We start from the raw sequence: 14,043 nt of genomic DNA, 5'->3' as shown, positions 1-14,043 counted from the left end.
TAAACATTTAAAACTGTATATGATAATAGGGGAGCCTTTGTAGTCTAAGATGGTCGACCTTCACCGATATGTCTGACGGATGAAACTTACATATTATGAAAGAAAATATGTTCCTGAACATAAATAAATAGGGTTGCTTAAAGAAATATGGTCAAGACTATTTTTAATTATTTTTTGAAAAAAAATTTTTTTTTTCAAATTTCACCGATCTGTCTGACAAACAAAATAAGTTCCAATGGAAAGTATACAACTTGTACAATATAAATCAACTAGGTTGCCTATCTTTTCCCGGTCACTATTATGTGGTTATAGTGTTGCTTGAGAAAATCCGATCACAAATAAGGGTTGCCAGGCTTTTAAATAAAATAAGAAGGGAAGACTTTTAGCGATAACTCATAAACGGCTTAACTTATCAAGTTTGCTTTAATTTTGTTTGAATGAGTTTATTAAGCACTATTTTTATGATTTTTTTTTTCATATTTTTGGATCGATTTTTCAAAAGTTAGAAGGAATAACCGTTTTTTGTTCTTTCTAAATTATTATTTCCGAAATGATTCACTTTATGAAAAAATGTTGTTTGCAAACTCCTATTTATTTTTAAAGACCTATCCAACGACACCCCACACTATAGGGTTAAAACGATAAAAATAAATTACATAGGTACAAAACGCGAATGATTTAAATATATTTTGTCTATGCTAATTTTTGAAAATTTGAAAACTACGTTTTATGTGATATGGTGCGCAGATGTTCAAACCGACTTAACAAACACTTGGGGTTGACAATCTCGACTTATAATGATGATAAGTAAATGGTAAATGTACCATCTAGCTTGAACATTATAAGTTGAGATTGTCAACCCCAAGTGTATGTTAAGTCGGTTTGATCATCTCCACAGTGCTTAAGACACATGTTTTTAATATTGTCGATTTTAATTGGTGTTAATTTTCTTGAAATACAGTTTTTTTATGTTCGATTTCATAAGTTTGTTTCATTACCGTCCACAGATAAAATTACCATCTCGGCCGATTTCATTACCAGCGCGTAGTTCATTACCAGTAGCCTTATTAAATGAAAAGTAATAAGGTTACAAAGGTGCCTTTAGCAGAAAAATGTTAATAAATGAATCCACAAATTGACGAAACCCAAAAGTTTACCATTTAAAAGAAAAATTACAAATCGAGAGAATCTCACCGATTTGCACGAAATGAGAGAATGACCCACGAAGGGTGGGCCTGAAAACCAGCGTTGTAGTAGATAAGCCTGCTGCAACACATGCTGAGGTTCGCTCCTTTTTAGCATCATAATTTAAAAAACTTATATCTACATGTAAACAAATTAATTTGTGCCTATTTAAGTTTAATTCTAAGGCTTGTAATGTTTTGTAGCATTGCCTGTAAACATTTTTCAATGCGGTGTTAAATAAAAAAGTTATATGTCTATGTCAAATCGATTAAAAATGAATTATTAGTACTATTACATATTATATAATCACGTTTAATTATAAAAAAAAAAAACAGAATAAGCAACAACAAAAACATGGCGTTAGTGCAGGGTGGAGGTAGACGGGTTAGGTATGGCTGCACCGTCATGAGACCGAAGAAATGTTGGATGGGTTTGAATTTGTGCCGTGTCCCACGGATACACATACTGGTGGCTCGGATTATCGAAATCATAATTTAGGATCTTAGCCAGCCCATTACTACGCTAAAGGCTTTGCCAGACACCGAGCGCGACGCAGCGTCGCGTCCGCGCCGCGTGATGCCGACGCGATGACTGTTCAAACAGGGCGCGCGCGGACCGCGCTCTCAACACGCCCTCATCGCGCGCGCGAAGGCGGCGCGGCCGCGCGGGAACGCGGCGCGGCCGCGCGCCACCGCTCGCTGCCTAACGTCCGATCCGACTGATGTGACCCAGCCAGTGTTGCCAGGGCTCTGGAGTCATAAGTTACGTTTCGTTTCCCTAAAAGTCACGTTTTTGCTGCTTAAGTCACATTTTTATAGTATGGGTTGGTAAATCGATTTTAATCTTGGAGGATATAATCAAACGGAGACGCCATGTCTGTAATTTTCTGTACAAAACAGTCTGCCGATTTTTGCGGGGGAGGGGAACGTCAAATGTATGCGTAACGTAAAAATAGCCATGTCAGATAAACGTCAGTCCATACATTGTGTATGACCGTTGGCCGCCTATTTTCGACAGAGGGGAAAGCCTGTTAATGGCTACTCCGTTTAGTTGTATCCTCCAAGATTTTAATAGAAGAAATTCCGAAAATAATATATTACACAAAAATTCTACTAACCTTATATGATTTTATGTGATCGATTTCATGAATTGTAAGTTCCTTTTTTTATTTCTTGATTTTTTTTTCGTTTTCAACACGAAAAAAAATTACCATAATAAGTTATTATAAAGTCAGTCAAATAACTTTGTCAGTGGAAGAGGGCGCGAAATTAAATTCTCTTTGGGATGATAGACCCTTCGCGCCTAAATTTTTTAAATTTGACGCTTTTTTCTACTTAATGAAATGGCTTGACAGACATAGTTTAGGCCTGTCCAGACGAGGAAAATTTTTCGACGGTCTGATTGAATTGTCCGATTGGGTCGGGACGTGCGGACGTAAACGCCAATTTGGCTCGCCGATTATGACCGATAGTACCGATATAATGGAGTACGGACGCAAGAATACCAATTTGTGACGCTAGTTTTCGCGGTTAGGGGCATTTTTTAATTAACAGCGGTCAAATATCACCATAAAATTTAAATTGATAAAACTGGCCAAATTGGTGTTTGCGTCCGCGCGTCCTGGTTTGATCGGATAGTTTGGTCGGATTGGCGGGGGATGGTCTTCGTCTGGACACGCCTTAATCTACCAAACTTACATGAGTCCACAAACTACTAACAAGATACAATTCACAGTCAGTCAGTGCGAGAGAAATTTTTTAAAGTTTACACTGTTTAAGCCCCCTCCAGACTATGTGCGTGAATCGTGGTGTGAAAGCGCGAACGCGAGTGTGGTGTCGATTTCCCTGTCTGCGAATCTTTAATCAAAAGAAAATAAAAAAGTATATGCTTAAATAATTTACCCCCGGCTAAAATTAATGGTTTTAGAGCGCTCAAAAATCTCACAATAACTGATGTAGTACAATGAGTAGTATAGATACAGACTAAAAGAAATGAATCATTACTAATGATTCATTACACAAAAAAAAAACTCTTATCAAACTATATAACACCGTCACGTCAAGGTAACAAATCTCATTTTGCCAAGACTATGATAAGACCTAGTGATAAACATGATTGTTGATGTATCGTCAAGGGTCAGTGCAAAGTGTCAAATTTAAAGGGCTTAGTAAGCGTGGTTGGGAGCATTCCTAAATAATACGAATTGCAAAACTAAACTTGTCCAAAAATCGACTATCTTCAAAAGTCACAAAAATTGCCCCAAAATCATAAGTCACGCACATGTCACACGAGAAGGCGAAAAGTCACGAAAAATGTGACTTTTGTGACCATCTGGCAACACTGGACCCAGCGCGACGCGGCGGCCCGCCGCGTCCGCGCGGCGCAGCGCTGCGCGGACGCAAGGGGCCGCGCGGCGCGGGGCGCGACAGAAGCGGGGCGTGATACCGGCGGGACGCAGTCTGTTTGACGTCGGTAACCTGTTAGCATGTGCCGCGGTCGCGCGGCGCGGACGCGGCGCTGCGTCGCGCTCGGTGTCTGGCCAAGCCTTAAGGGATCTGTCCCAACGGTCAGCGATGGCTTCACCGAGATGTTTGATGAAGGTGGACATTTGCGGAGCGAAGACTCCATCGACGGATGTGACGAGGGGAGTGAAAGTTGCGTGACGCTTTTCACAGGCGTCCGAGTATTTTCTTTTTTTCTCTTCTTCGGCGGATTTTAGGACGGATGCTACGGGACGTGAGATATAAGAAGGAGCGTCGGTGTCTACGACACACGGATATCAAATAACGCCTCCCTCTGTGCATCCCAGACGCCGCGGCAGCAGAGATCCCCGCGAAGTCCACCGTCGCCTTTACATATTAATCATTCAAAATCATTTTTTAAAAGGCAAACAAGCTATAGAAAGATTTGCATTTGACTACTTTGCCTCGCATGTAAATAAAATGCAACTTTCTTATCAGTTTTTGAACAATGAAGAGAGCCATATTAAATATATTAAAAGCGGGTCACTCACTTATTTTAAGTCGAAAACGCTCGACATGTTTCACTCCGTACCTAGGAGCGTCATCAGGAGCTTGCGTTAACGGTGACGGACCGGCCGGTATTTAATGTCTGTGTCTCACGGGTTTTGTTATTAAAATCAAGAGAGCCTTTACCAGCTGATGTGGTGAAATAGTAGTTTGTGTTACAAGTGATCAAAATGATAAATTTCCGTCAAGGGCGTATATTGAATCCTGAATGAAGCGATGGATGTAATTATTACTAGGTATATAGGTACTTTATTCGTCCACAGTCACAGAAATAAAACATGTTGTCTGGAGTTATACTTTAATCAACCATCTAGTTAAGTACATATATCATACAAAGTTTCCGAAAACATTTGAAGAACCGAAATGAGTAACAGAACGCTCCAATACGTCCTTCTGGAGTCTCGCTCCGACATATATTAAAAGCGGGTCACTCACTTATTTTAAGTCAAAAACGCTCGACATGTTTCACTCCGTACCTAGAAGCGTCATCAGGAGCTTGCGTTAACGGTGACGGACCGGCCGGTATTTAATGTCTGTGTCTCACGGGTTTTGTTATTAAAATCAAGAGAGCCTTTACCAGCTGATGTGGTGAAATAGTATTTTGTGTTACAATGGATCAAAATGATATATTTCCGTCAAGGGCGTACATTGAATCCTGAATGAAGCGATGGATGTAAATATTACTAGGTAGGTACTTTATTCGTCCACAACTCCACAGTCACAGAAATAAAACATGTTGTCTGGAGTTATACTTTAATCAACCATCTAGTTAAGTACATATATCATACCAAGTTTCCGAAAACATTTGAAGAACCGAAATGAGTAAGTAACAGAAGTATACACTATGCTGCTTAAATAAAGTTTAGGTTCTTAATGGGTAAACAGTAGTTCTGAAACTTTAAGTTTCGGCATCATTATGGTGACAAAACTTAATCATCTTTGACTGCAATTTGTATGCATTTTTCAAACTAAAAGTCTACTACTCTACTCTGTAAGAATTTAGTGATCTCATGTCTCAAAGATTTATAGGTTACGCTTTCTGCGGTAGTAGAATAGGGTGGCTACCACAATAATTTCTCTATGATGGACCACTTGCATTATATTTCACTAGCGACCCGCCTCGGCTTCGCACGGGTTAACAAATTATACATAAACCTTCCTCTTGAATCACTATCTATTAAAAAAAAACCGCATCAAAATCCGTTACGTAGTTTTAAAGATCTAAGCATACATACAGACAGGGAAGCGACTTTGTTTTATACTATGTAGTGATTTCGATTTTATTGAAACTTGGAATAAAAAAGCTTTTCATTTTTTTTCTATATTTTATTTATCTTCCAGAGTAACATATTCCACCTAAAAGGTACTTAGTTAAATTTTGAATTAATTATATTTTTTATTGCTAGAATTATCGTAGTTACATTAGAGGACAGATATAATTTATACAAACATTTTCAACTTAAAGTCCTAAGCCTAAAATTTATAGCAAATGTGTCAAATCTAAAAGTAATACACACACAACATATGGAAATGTATATTTCAGCAGAAATAATGTGTGTGTGGAAATGTATGTGTAATCAGCTAATCATTTTAAACATAATAATAGTTTTTTTTAACAATCTTCTAATCTAGCCCAGCCAGCTCAGTCTACCTTAGTATGCCAAAAGAGTATGTGAGGGGCATTGCCTATTAGTTGAAGGCGCGCACTTTGTTGCCACCTGACAAATTACTGCTATTAAGTATTACTAAGAGTACTAAGTTTCGTTCGCTAAGGAGCGTTAGGGTTGGCATGGCCCCGTAGACAACATGCCAATCGCTAACGCTCCGTAGCGAACGAAACGCAACTGTCACACTAATATGGAAGGATAGAGAGACACAAAGCGATTCGATGCCGAAACGCATACGATCGTCACCTTGGCTAGGCACCCTGCTCTAGTGGTATTGGTTATTTGGTTCATAAAGCTTGCCACAAAGCACAGGGGACATGAGACCAGGGCCAGGGCCAGGGCCACCCCTGCCTTCAATTACAAAACGTTTTTTTGCTGTTTTTTTGTTAGAATGAGTGTATACCCATGATAAATTGTAGCTTTATCGTTGTAACGACCACTGAGCAAAGTCGCGGACGGACCTAGCAAAACTATAAAGGAACATAATTATGACTCTAAAAATGGGTCGATTTTCTCAATGCCATCTTGCATGCAATATCTTTTACACAGCAAGTGACTTTTAATTTAGTCATATTTATTCAATTCTGTTATTTTAACAAATCTCGTAGGTTTCTCGTTGTGAACTTGTTTAAGATGTCGTTTAACCCCGTTTTGCCACGGAAATTTCTTATAGCATATTTCGCAAGCATACGGTTTCTCCCCAGTGTGTACCCGAGAATGTTCTTTAAGTTGAGCAAGAACCACAAAAGCCTTATTACAAATATCGCAAACATGTGGTCTACTGTTTTCGGAGTGGAACCGTCGGATATGAACATTCAAGGCAGACTTATGTCTGAATGGCTGGCCGCATACTTCACACGAGTGTTTTTTTTCCTCGTGCACCTGCATGTGGTCCAGTAAATTCCTCTTCGTTCGGTATTTTTTATGACATACATCGCACTCGATAGGTTTTTCTTCATTATGTGTGAATCTATGGGTTTTTAGAATAGCTATTGTCGAAAATCGTTTGCTACATATTTCACACATGAATGCTAGGTCTTTCTTTTTATCAGCGGTTTCCTTCTTCTTCTTCTTCTTTTCCATCTTCTTCGTTGCCTTCTCAGTCTGGACAGTGTGTCTGTACATATGTTTTACTAACGTCCCCTGTAATGCAAATTGTTTCCCACAAGTATCACAACTGAACTGTTTGTCCATAACTTGGTTGTGTTTCTGCAATAAATGTTTCTTCAAGTCATATCTATAGCGGAACTTAGCTTCACAAGTTACACAGGTATACGGCTTTTCCCCCGTGTGTACGCGCATGTGTACATTAAATGTCTCCCTTGTTATGAATCGTTTACTACACAGATGACATGCGTACTTATAATCCTCAGCGTGAACTTTCAAATGTAGAGTTAAAACACTTTTCGTTGTGTACCTTTTATTGCATTTATCACACTTAAAAGGTCTCCCTCTCGAGTGATCAACTTTATGTGTATTCAAGGCAAACTGCGTATTAAATTTCCTTTTACAAATGTCGCAAGTGAACGGATAATCTCCAGAGTGGTATTTTGAATGAGCGTCTAAATAGTGTTTATCCGCAAATTGCTTTCTGCATATATCACACGTAAAATATTTAGCGAGCACATGATCTTCTGATTCTTCTGACGACTCTTTTTTGCATGTAGTTATTTCTCCTGGCTCCACGCGATCCTGATCATATTTAAAATGAATTGAATTTTTATGTTGGTTTAATTGGCCTTTATGTCTATATTTCTTGTTGCATATGTCACATTCGTATGGTTTTTCACCAGTATGGATCAGCATATGAGTAATATATTGTTGTTTGTATACGAATCCCCTTTTGCATAATTCGCAAGAGAATTTGAATTTTCCTATATGGTTTGCGTAATGAACATTAAAGTGGCCCTTCTGTCCGAATCTTTTGTCGCATATGTTGCACGCGTAAGGTTTCTCTCCAGTGTTGGAGCGGCGCCGGCGCCTGGTAGTGTTCGGGGCTGGCGCGACCGAGGCGCTGTGGGACGCGGTAGGAACAGGTTGAGTAAAAGGCGCTGGCGATCCTTCGTGTAATGCAACTGGAACAATAAAAATTCATATTAGGAAGTGAAATGTGTGTTCATAAGAAACTTGACGTCCTATAATATTTCTTAAACACTTGTTCAAAAAGTAGTGCTTTACGATGCTGTTAAATGTACGATGTACGCAACGCTAGTTTTTGAGACCTCTAATTTTACATCTCCGACCGTAGAGTTCATATGTTGAAAAACTTTTGTTTGCCATTTATTACGTACTAAAAACATTATAACGAGATTTAAATATCACACACCACACACGTCATTACACACCATCATCACGTATCTGACACGTTTCATTGATAGAGTCTGTGCGGAAAGAGAAGAGTCGTGGATTGTATTGCGCCTCATACATTCCATGACTCTTCTCTTTCCGCACAAACTCTAGGTCTCCTCCATAAATACACCCGTAGTTTTGAAAATTATACCCAACACACAATTTTCCGCTGTTAAAAAAGGTTCTGATTGGTCCATAACATTACGCTAAAATAAAATTCAGTGTTAAACATCTTGCGTGGCATTACATTGCAGTACTTGACGTTGCACAATACACATACATTACAACATTTGCGTTACGTTGTTTCAAGCTGCGTCAGGCGTGTCTCACTCCGCGATTTCGTCGCTTTGCTACAGGTAGCTAAAAGTACATCCGTTCCACACCAATTTTGGTGGCTAGCCATAAGCCGCGCGTGGCGCTGTCGCCACCTAGCGGCCATATCTGTGTTGATCGTAACAGACGCGTTTTGTTAGAGAGTAAGTCTTCTGTACCTAGTACTATTATTTATTCTGTGGCTGCGCGCAGTATAGTGGAGTACCTACTCGCATTACAAAACACGTGGGTTTTCAGCTCTAATCAAACTTCTATAGTTATTCCAGTTCGATGATACAGGGCTATAATCGCGAAAATCGGAGTTGCAAAATGCGGGCATTTTCCTCTGTCACTCTAATTACGCCTTCATTGGAGTAAAGAGAAAGATCCCCGCAATTCGCGAATTTCGGTTTTCGCGGTAACCCCTCAGCTTTCCAGAGTACACACCTGATACAAAGTTGCTGTCAGCCTCCTCCTCCGGCCCCTCCTGCTTGATCCCGCCTGCCAGAAAAATGTCTTAATTGTACACTTCAAACAAAAACTCAAGATTAGGTAATAGTATTTTATACAATCGTGATACAATCGAGAGCTTTTCAGTCGAGTACCGTGTTTAGGCAACGAAGCTTGCTGAGTTGCCTAAGTAAGGTACGAGATTGAAAAGCTTGATTATATCACTATCGTCGAAATGAATATTATAGTTGACTAAACTGTATCGAAATGAATATTATAGTTGAGTTGGGGTCCCAAGTGAAAAAAGTATGCGATTTCACTTTGGTATACGAAGTCTTAATTCAAGCATTGCAGTCGACAAGTAGAAAAATACTTGTTATCTGTGCATTGTAATGCGACCCAATGTCTGTATAGATACATGTCTTAGTTTTTAGATATATGTCTTTAGTTTTATTATATGATATTTGGTATAAAGAGCAAACGGACTGTAGAATACTAAAAAAAAAAAAACAATAATCTGACACTATTCAGTATTGAAAGATACAACCTATGCTGACGCCATCTGTAAAACATTTAGACCAGCCAACATTGTGAGTTTAGGAATATAAAATAATACAACGATACAACAAGCCAACAAGGGGATAAGTTCGCCTTTGTATACATTTGTATTCTCTCCATGCTAGGATGTACTTGTTTATTATTTAAACGGGCGTAATTCGCAGCACTTACCAGGTTTTAATCTGTAGCTAAGTTTTGGAAAATGAGGGCTTTACCACTTTTACCAGAGTTTATGGTCCAACCAAGGATATTAAAAAAAAAATTGTAGAAAAAAATAATTCAATAAGCATATTTTCAATATTTTTAAATATTGTTTTTACAGACGTATTGTATGATGTGCCACAATTTAAGACTTTTTTCACTTTTAGTTACATGTACAGGCTATTACATATATTCCAGAAAAAAAAATACTGCAACCAATCATTGATGGTCCTAAAAGTGAATTCGCCCACAATACCCACATGTCCAAATTGCATTCCACTTCCGTAAATCTTCCCGTAATGAAGGTTTTCCTAGTTTCCTGTGTTTTTTTCCTGAAAATATCCTAAGAACTATACCAAGAAGGTTTTCCTAGTTTCCTGTTTTTTTTTCCTGAAAATATCCTAAGAACTATACCAACTTTTTCGCAAATGTACCCAGCTTGCACATGTCTATTGGATACTTACGCGAAATGGCGTCATCTGGTGTCTCTAACTTGATTTTGATGTTGTCACCAGCATCTAAAAGAATATATGATGTTATTATATTATTGTAAGAGTGCTTAGCATATTCCTTTACATTTCATCATAGATTAAGGGAACGGACAGCAGTTGTGAAGTTCCGAGTATTTAAAATAATTAAAAGCAGAATAAATGCAACATGTATATGTTGAATTAGGCATTTCACTAACAGTGCTTAATTTTTTTACCAACTGTCCACTCAAATCTGGTATGTCATATAGCTTACTGGCAGGGAGTGCTCCCGTGAGCCGCTTGTGCAGTACGTCCTGCACGCGCTGCACTTGCAGCTTGAAGTCGCTCGCGTCCCGCAGCCGGCCCACACACACCTCGCAGATCCCGCACTCGTCATTTCCCAAACTTAGCTGGAACACAAAATGAAAACAATGCTCTTTACAACTTGTATATAAGTAATTAATCACGCAGCTACCTAAACTTGCACAACAGGAAGGTTGACGTGATATAAAAGCTTTGGGAGACTGGTATCACCACACCTTAAAAAACAATGTCCCTTGCTGCATCTGTCTGTCTGTATGTTTGCGATAAACTCACGGCTTTTCACCTATAAATAGCACTTCTTTAGGAAGGTTTAGGTGTATAATTTGTAAATCCGTGCAAAGCCGGGGCGGGTCACTAGTAATGGATAAAACATATTAGAAAAAGGTCACTTCTGTAGACCAAACATTAAAAGTTAACAATCTAGTTATATTTAAATCACGTTTTTCTTATTTGAGGCACAAGTACTGAAAAAATGTATTCTGACTGTTATGGTGCAGGTAAAAATTAGCTTTGGGTTCTCTTAAGTTTGCAATGTCTATGAGAAAGGCACGAAAGAGTTAAGCACACAATGAAATGTGACTTATGTGACCATGTATGACCTTAAGAGAAGAACAGATGAGATATTTCACAGAGCTCATTACTTGTGTTATATCTTTGGATTAAAAATGAAATGTTAATATTCGAACACAATCTTATATTGTTATATGAATAAATAATAATAATAAAATGAAATTGAAGGAGATACAAATAATAATAATAAATATTCCATATACTTCATTTGGACTGCAAACCCTACTTAAAAAAATAAATTTAGGTTAAAAATGTCAATTTAACACATTCGTCACTGCCAAGAACCTGCTATGCTTGGAAATGGGGCGCTTGGCACTGAACATGTTAAGTTGAATACCATTAGTCATTATTCTGAAACCATTAACTTTTCAGGAATTTCCTAAAGTTATCGTATGGATAGGTTAGGTTAGGTTTGTTTTATGGCAATCCTGAAAAGTTACGCTTTTCTGAGAAAAAAAAAAACAAATGATGACTAACGAAAATGCAGACAAATAATACATTATGACTTAAAACTTTATGGGAAACAATAGAGACCCCCACACGACATGTTGCCAAATAAAAGCATAAATAAACATATGATGATGATGGTATCCTGTTATCCTTATTAGCCTTAAGGCCTGTCTCCATATTGCGCGGCAAACTATCGAACATTGGCTCGCGAGGCAGCCGCGCGCAATGGATACCGGGTTGGCTCGCGAGCCAAACCGGTATCCATTGCGCGCGGCTGCTTCGCGAGCCAATGTTCGATAGTTGGCCGCGCATAATGGAGACGGGCCTTTAAGTTAATTATAAGTTAGGTCCCCACTGAAAATCAGTGCTGCGGCTTAGTATAGCATTACGCTGAGTGGGGGTCCTTTTTAACGTCTACCTCTTTTATATATCTTATGTAATTAACTGGTTTAGTTTGACGTAAATAAATGTATTTTCTTTCCTTCTTTCTTATCCCTCATCAGGGGCATAGGAAGGGATTTCCATTTAAATAAACATATAATAAAGATTTTATTAAGACAAGGGTTTTATACTTACATTTAAACCAAAGCATTCTCTCAACATGTCGTAATATATCTCTGCTTTGCCGAGATGATTGTATAGTGTCTTGATGCCTTTGTCCGGAGGGCGCACCAGGCAGCAGCTACACGAGTAATATGCTTCCATGGTCTTATTAATTGTGATTGGGTAACTGTCCAATCAAACGTGATTCACTGGTTGGAAATTGCTGAGCACTACTCAATCAATATTATGCCAATATTAAGGTTGGATAAGACTTGGGCAGTATATATATTATTTCGTAGTTGAGCAATAGATGGTGTTCAGCAGGATATCGGAACCTACAAAGAAACAAAACAACTTACATACTAACATAATATATCTGTTCACTACAACAAAGACAACCTAAGGGCTCTTACGCCGATTAAAAATAGAGCATGGATACGCCGACCGTCGACGACCGTCTAGCGCGTTCGGACGGTTGCAGACGGTCGCCGATGATTGCTGTCGCGGGCGTGTTGTCGCTCGTCTGTAAGAGCCCTAACATATCTCAGCTGGTAAAACTACTTAAACGTATGCTTACAATTAAACCTTATCTGCTATTTTACCACTGATTACTTACCCGCAACAGCTGACTAGAAAAACACAACAGTGAATATATACTCGTAAAATTTCACCGAGTACAATTTTTTCAAACGACCCGAGCACGTGCGTTAACGCCACGACGGGCAGAATTCAATCACACAAATAGGTGTCTCAATAAAGTGTTTTATTTAGTTTAGAGGCGTTCATCGTCCACGAATATTGAACTCCATAGAAGCCATTATCCTTTCATTTCACCATTTTTTTCATAGATTTTTTCACTAACCTAACCATTGACAAATGAATTGACATTTTGTTTTTTTTTGGCAATGCTGCGCTATAGAAGCTAAGGTCAAGATATTACGCCAAGGTTTAATGTTTTACGGCTTTAACACACTACCGCATCACACGGTGCGCAGCGCCCATAAGTGAGAGTGCGAAAAAGATATCTCTTTCTCACTCTCACTACTATTATTTAGATGCGGGGGTGAGTATTGTATTCTATGGTGCGGCGCACCGTGACATTGAACGGTACGGTAGTGTGTTTACTTGGCTTGATAGCACACATTAAATGTTGCCATACAAACATAGGACAGTGGCTATGGGCAACATCTTCCATAAAAAAAAACCTAAAAAATAACACAGGACAGGTCAATGACCTGGCGGTCTAGCATGAGTTGCGTTCTCGCGCACGACTTCATAAGCCCCCTCCAGACAGCGTGAATCGCGGCGCGACTTCGCGAAGCGAATATATCGCGACGTTGAATTATGACTCCACACTCGCACATTTCACGGTGAATTCGCAGTTTGGTTCGCGCCAAGATGTCGGAAAAGCATCAGCTGATCAAGTTTAACTGTCATTTATCTACGGCATCATACTTGCTGTGGCTATTTTTCCATTTTGTTTTGTTGTAAACCCGTAAATTATAGACGCTTTATATAATATAATTAATATTAATCTTGCAACTGATGAGCCAAAATAGTGAGTAATGTGCTGTCTTGCTAGTTCGCGCTTCGCGCCTCCTTTGACGCGGGCCGAAAAACCGACAAAAAATCGGGAACAATGCGCGAAGGCGTGAACAATCTGCGAAATCGACGCCAAACCAAAGAGTATAATAACTATATATAGCGCCAAACTCGCGTTCGCGGCTTCAAGTATGGACTCGCGCGCGAGAACGCAACTTATGCTAGACCGCCTGTAAATGGCGCCGTGTTGACAGATCAGAATGATCAGATATGGATCAGATGGATGTTGGAAATTAATGGATTAAACTAAATCAAAGTATACAACGTACTTAGAGACGCCTCGTATAGCAGACCCTGTGACGGGATTTTGCCCGTAGCGGTGTGGACACTCGT

The 14,043-nt window shown here is 39.1% G+C and overlaps 2 protein-coding genes across 2 annotated transcripts in view; one reads left to right on the top strand and one right to left on the bottom strand.

The window, feature by feature from the left end:
* LOC134659406 (zinc finger protein 728-like) overlaps positions 1–14,043 on the top strand; it is a 44,035-nt gene that overhangs the window by 13,114 nt on the left and 16,878 nt on the right. The window lies entirely within an intron of this gene.
* Positions 6,315–7,917, bottom strand: LOC134659674 (zinc finger protein 569-like). Its single transcript, XM_063515358.1, has one exon. The coding sequence runs from the start codon at positions 7,685–7,687 to the stop codon at positions 6,446–6,448; it is 1,242 nt and encodes a 413-aa protein (XP_063371428.1). The 5' UTR covers positions 7,688–7,917; the 3' UTR covers positions 6,315–6,445.

The sequence above is a fragment of the Cydia amplana genome, chromosome 25 (assembly GCF_948474715.1).
Source record: "Cydia amplana chromosome 25, ilCydAmpl1.1, whole genome shotgun sequence".
NCBI lineage: Eukaryota > Metazoa > Arthropoda > Insecta > Lepidoptera > Tortricidae > Cydia > Cydia amplana.
Note: the sequence above shows the minus strand (reverse complement) of the source record. Positions and strands in the feature narration are given on the sequence as shown.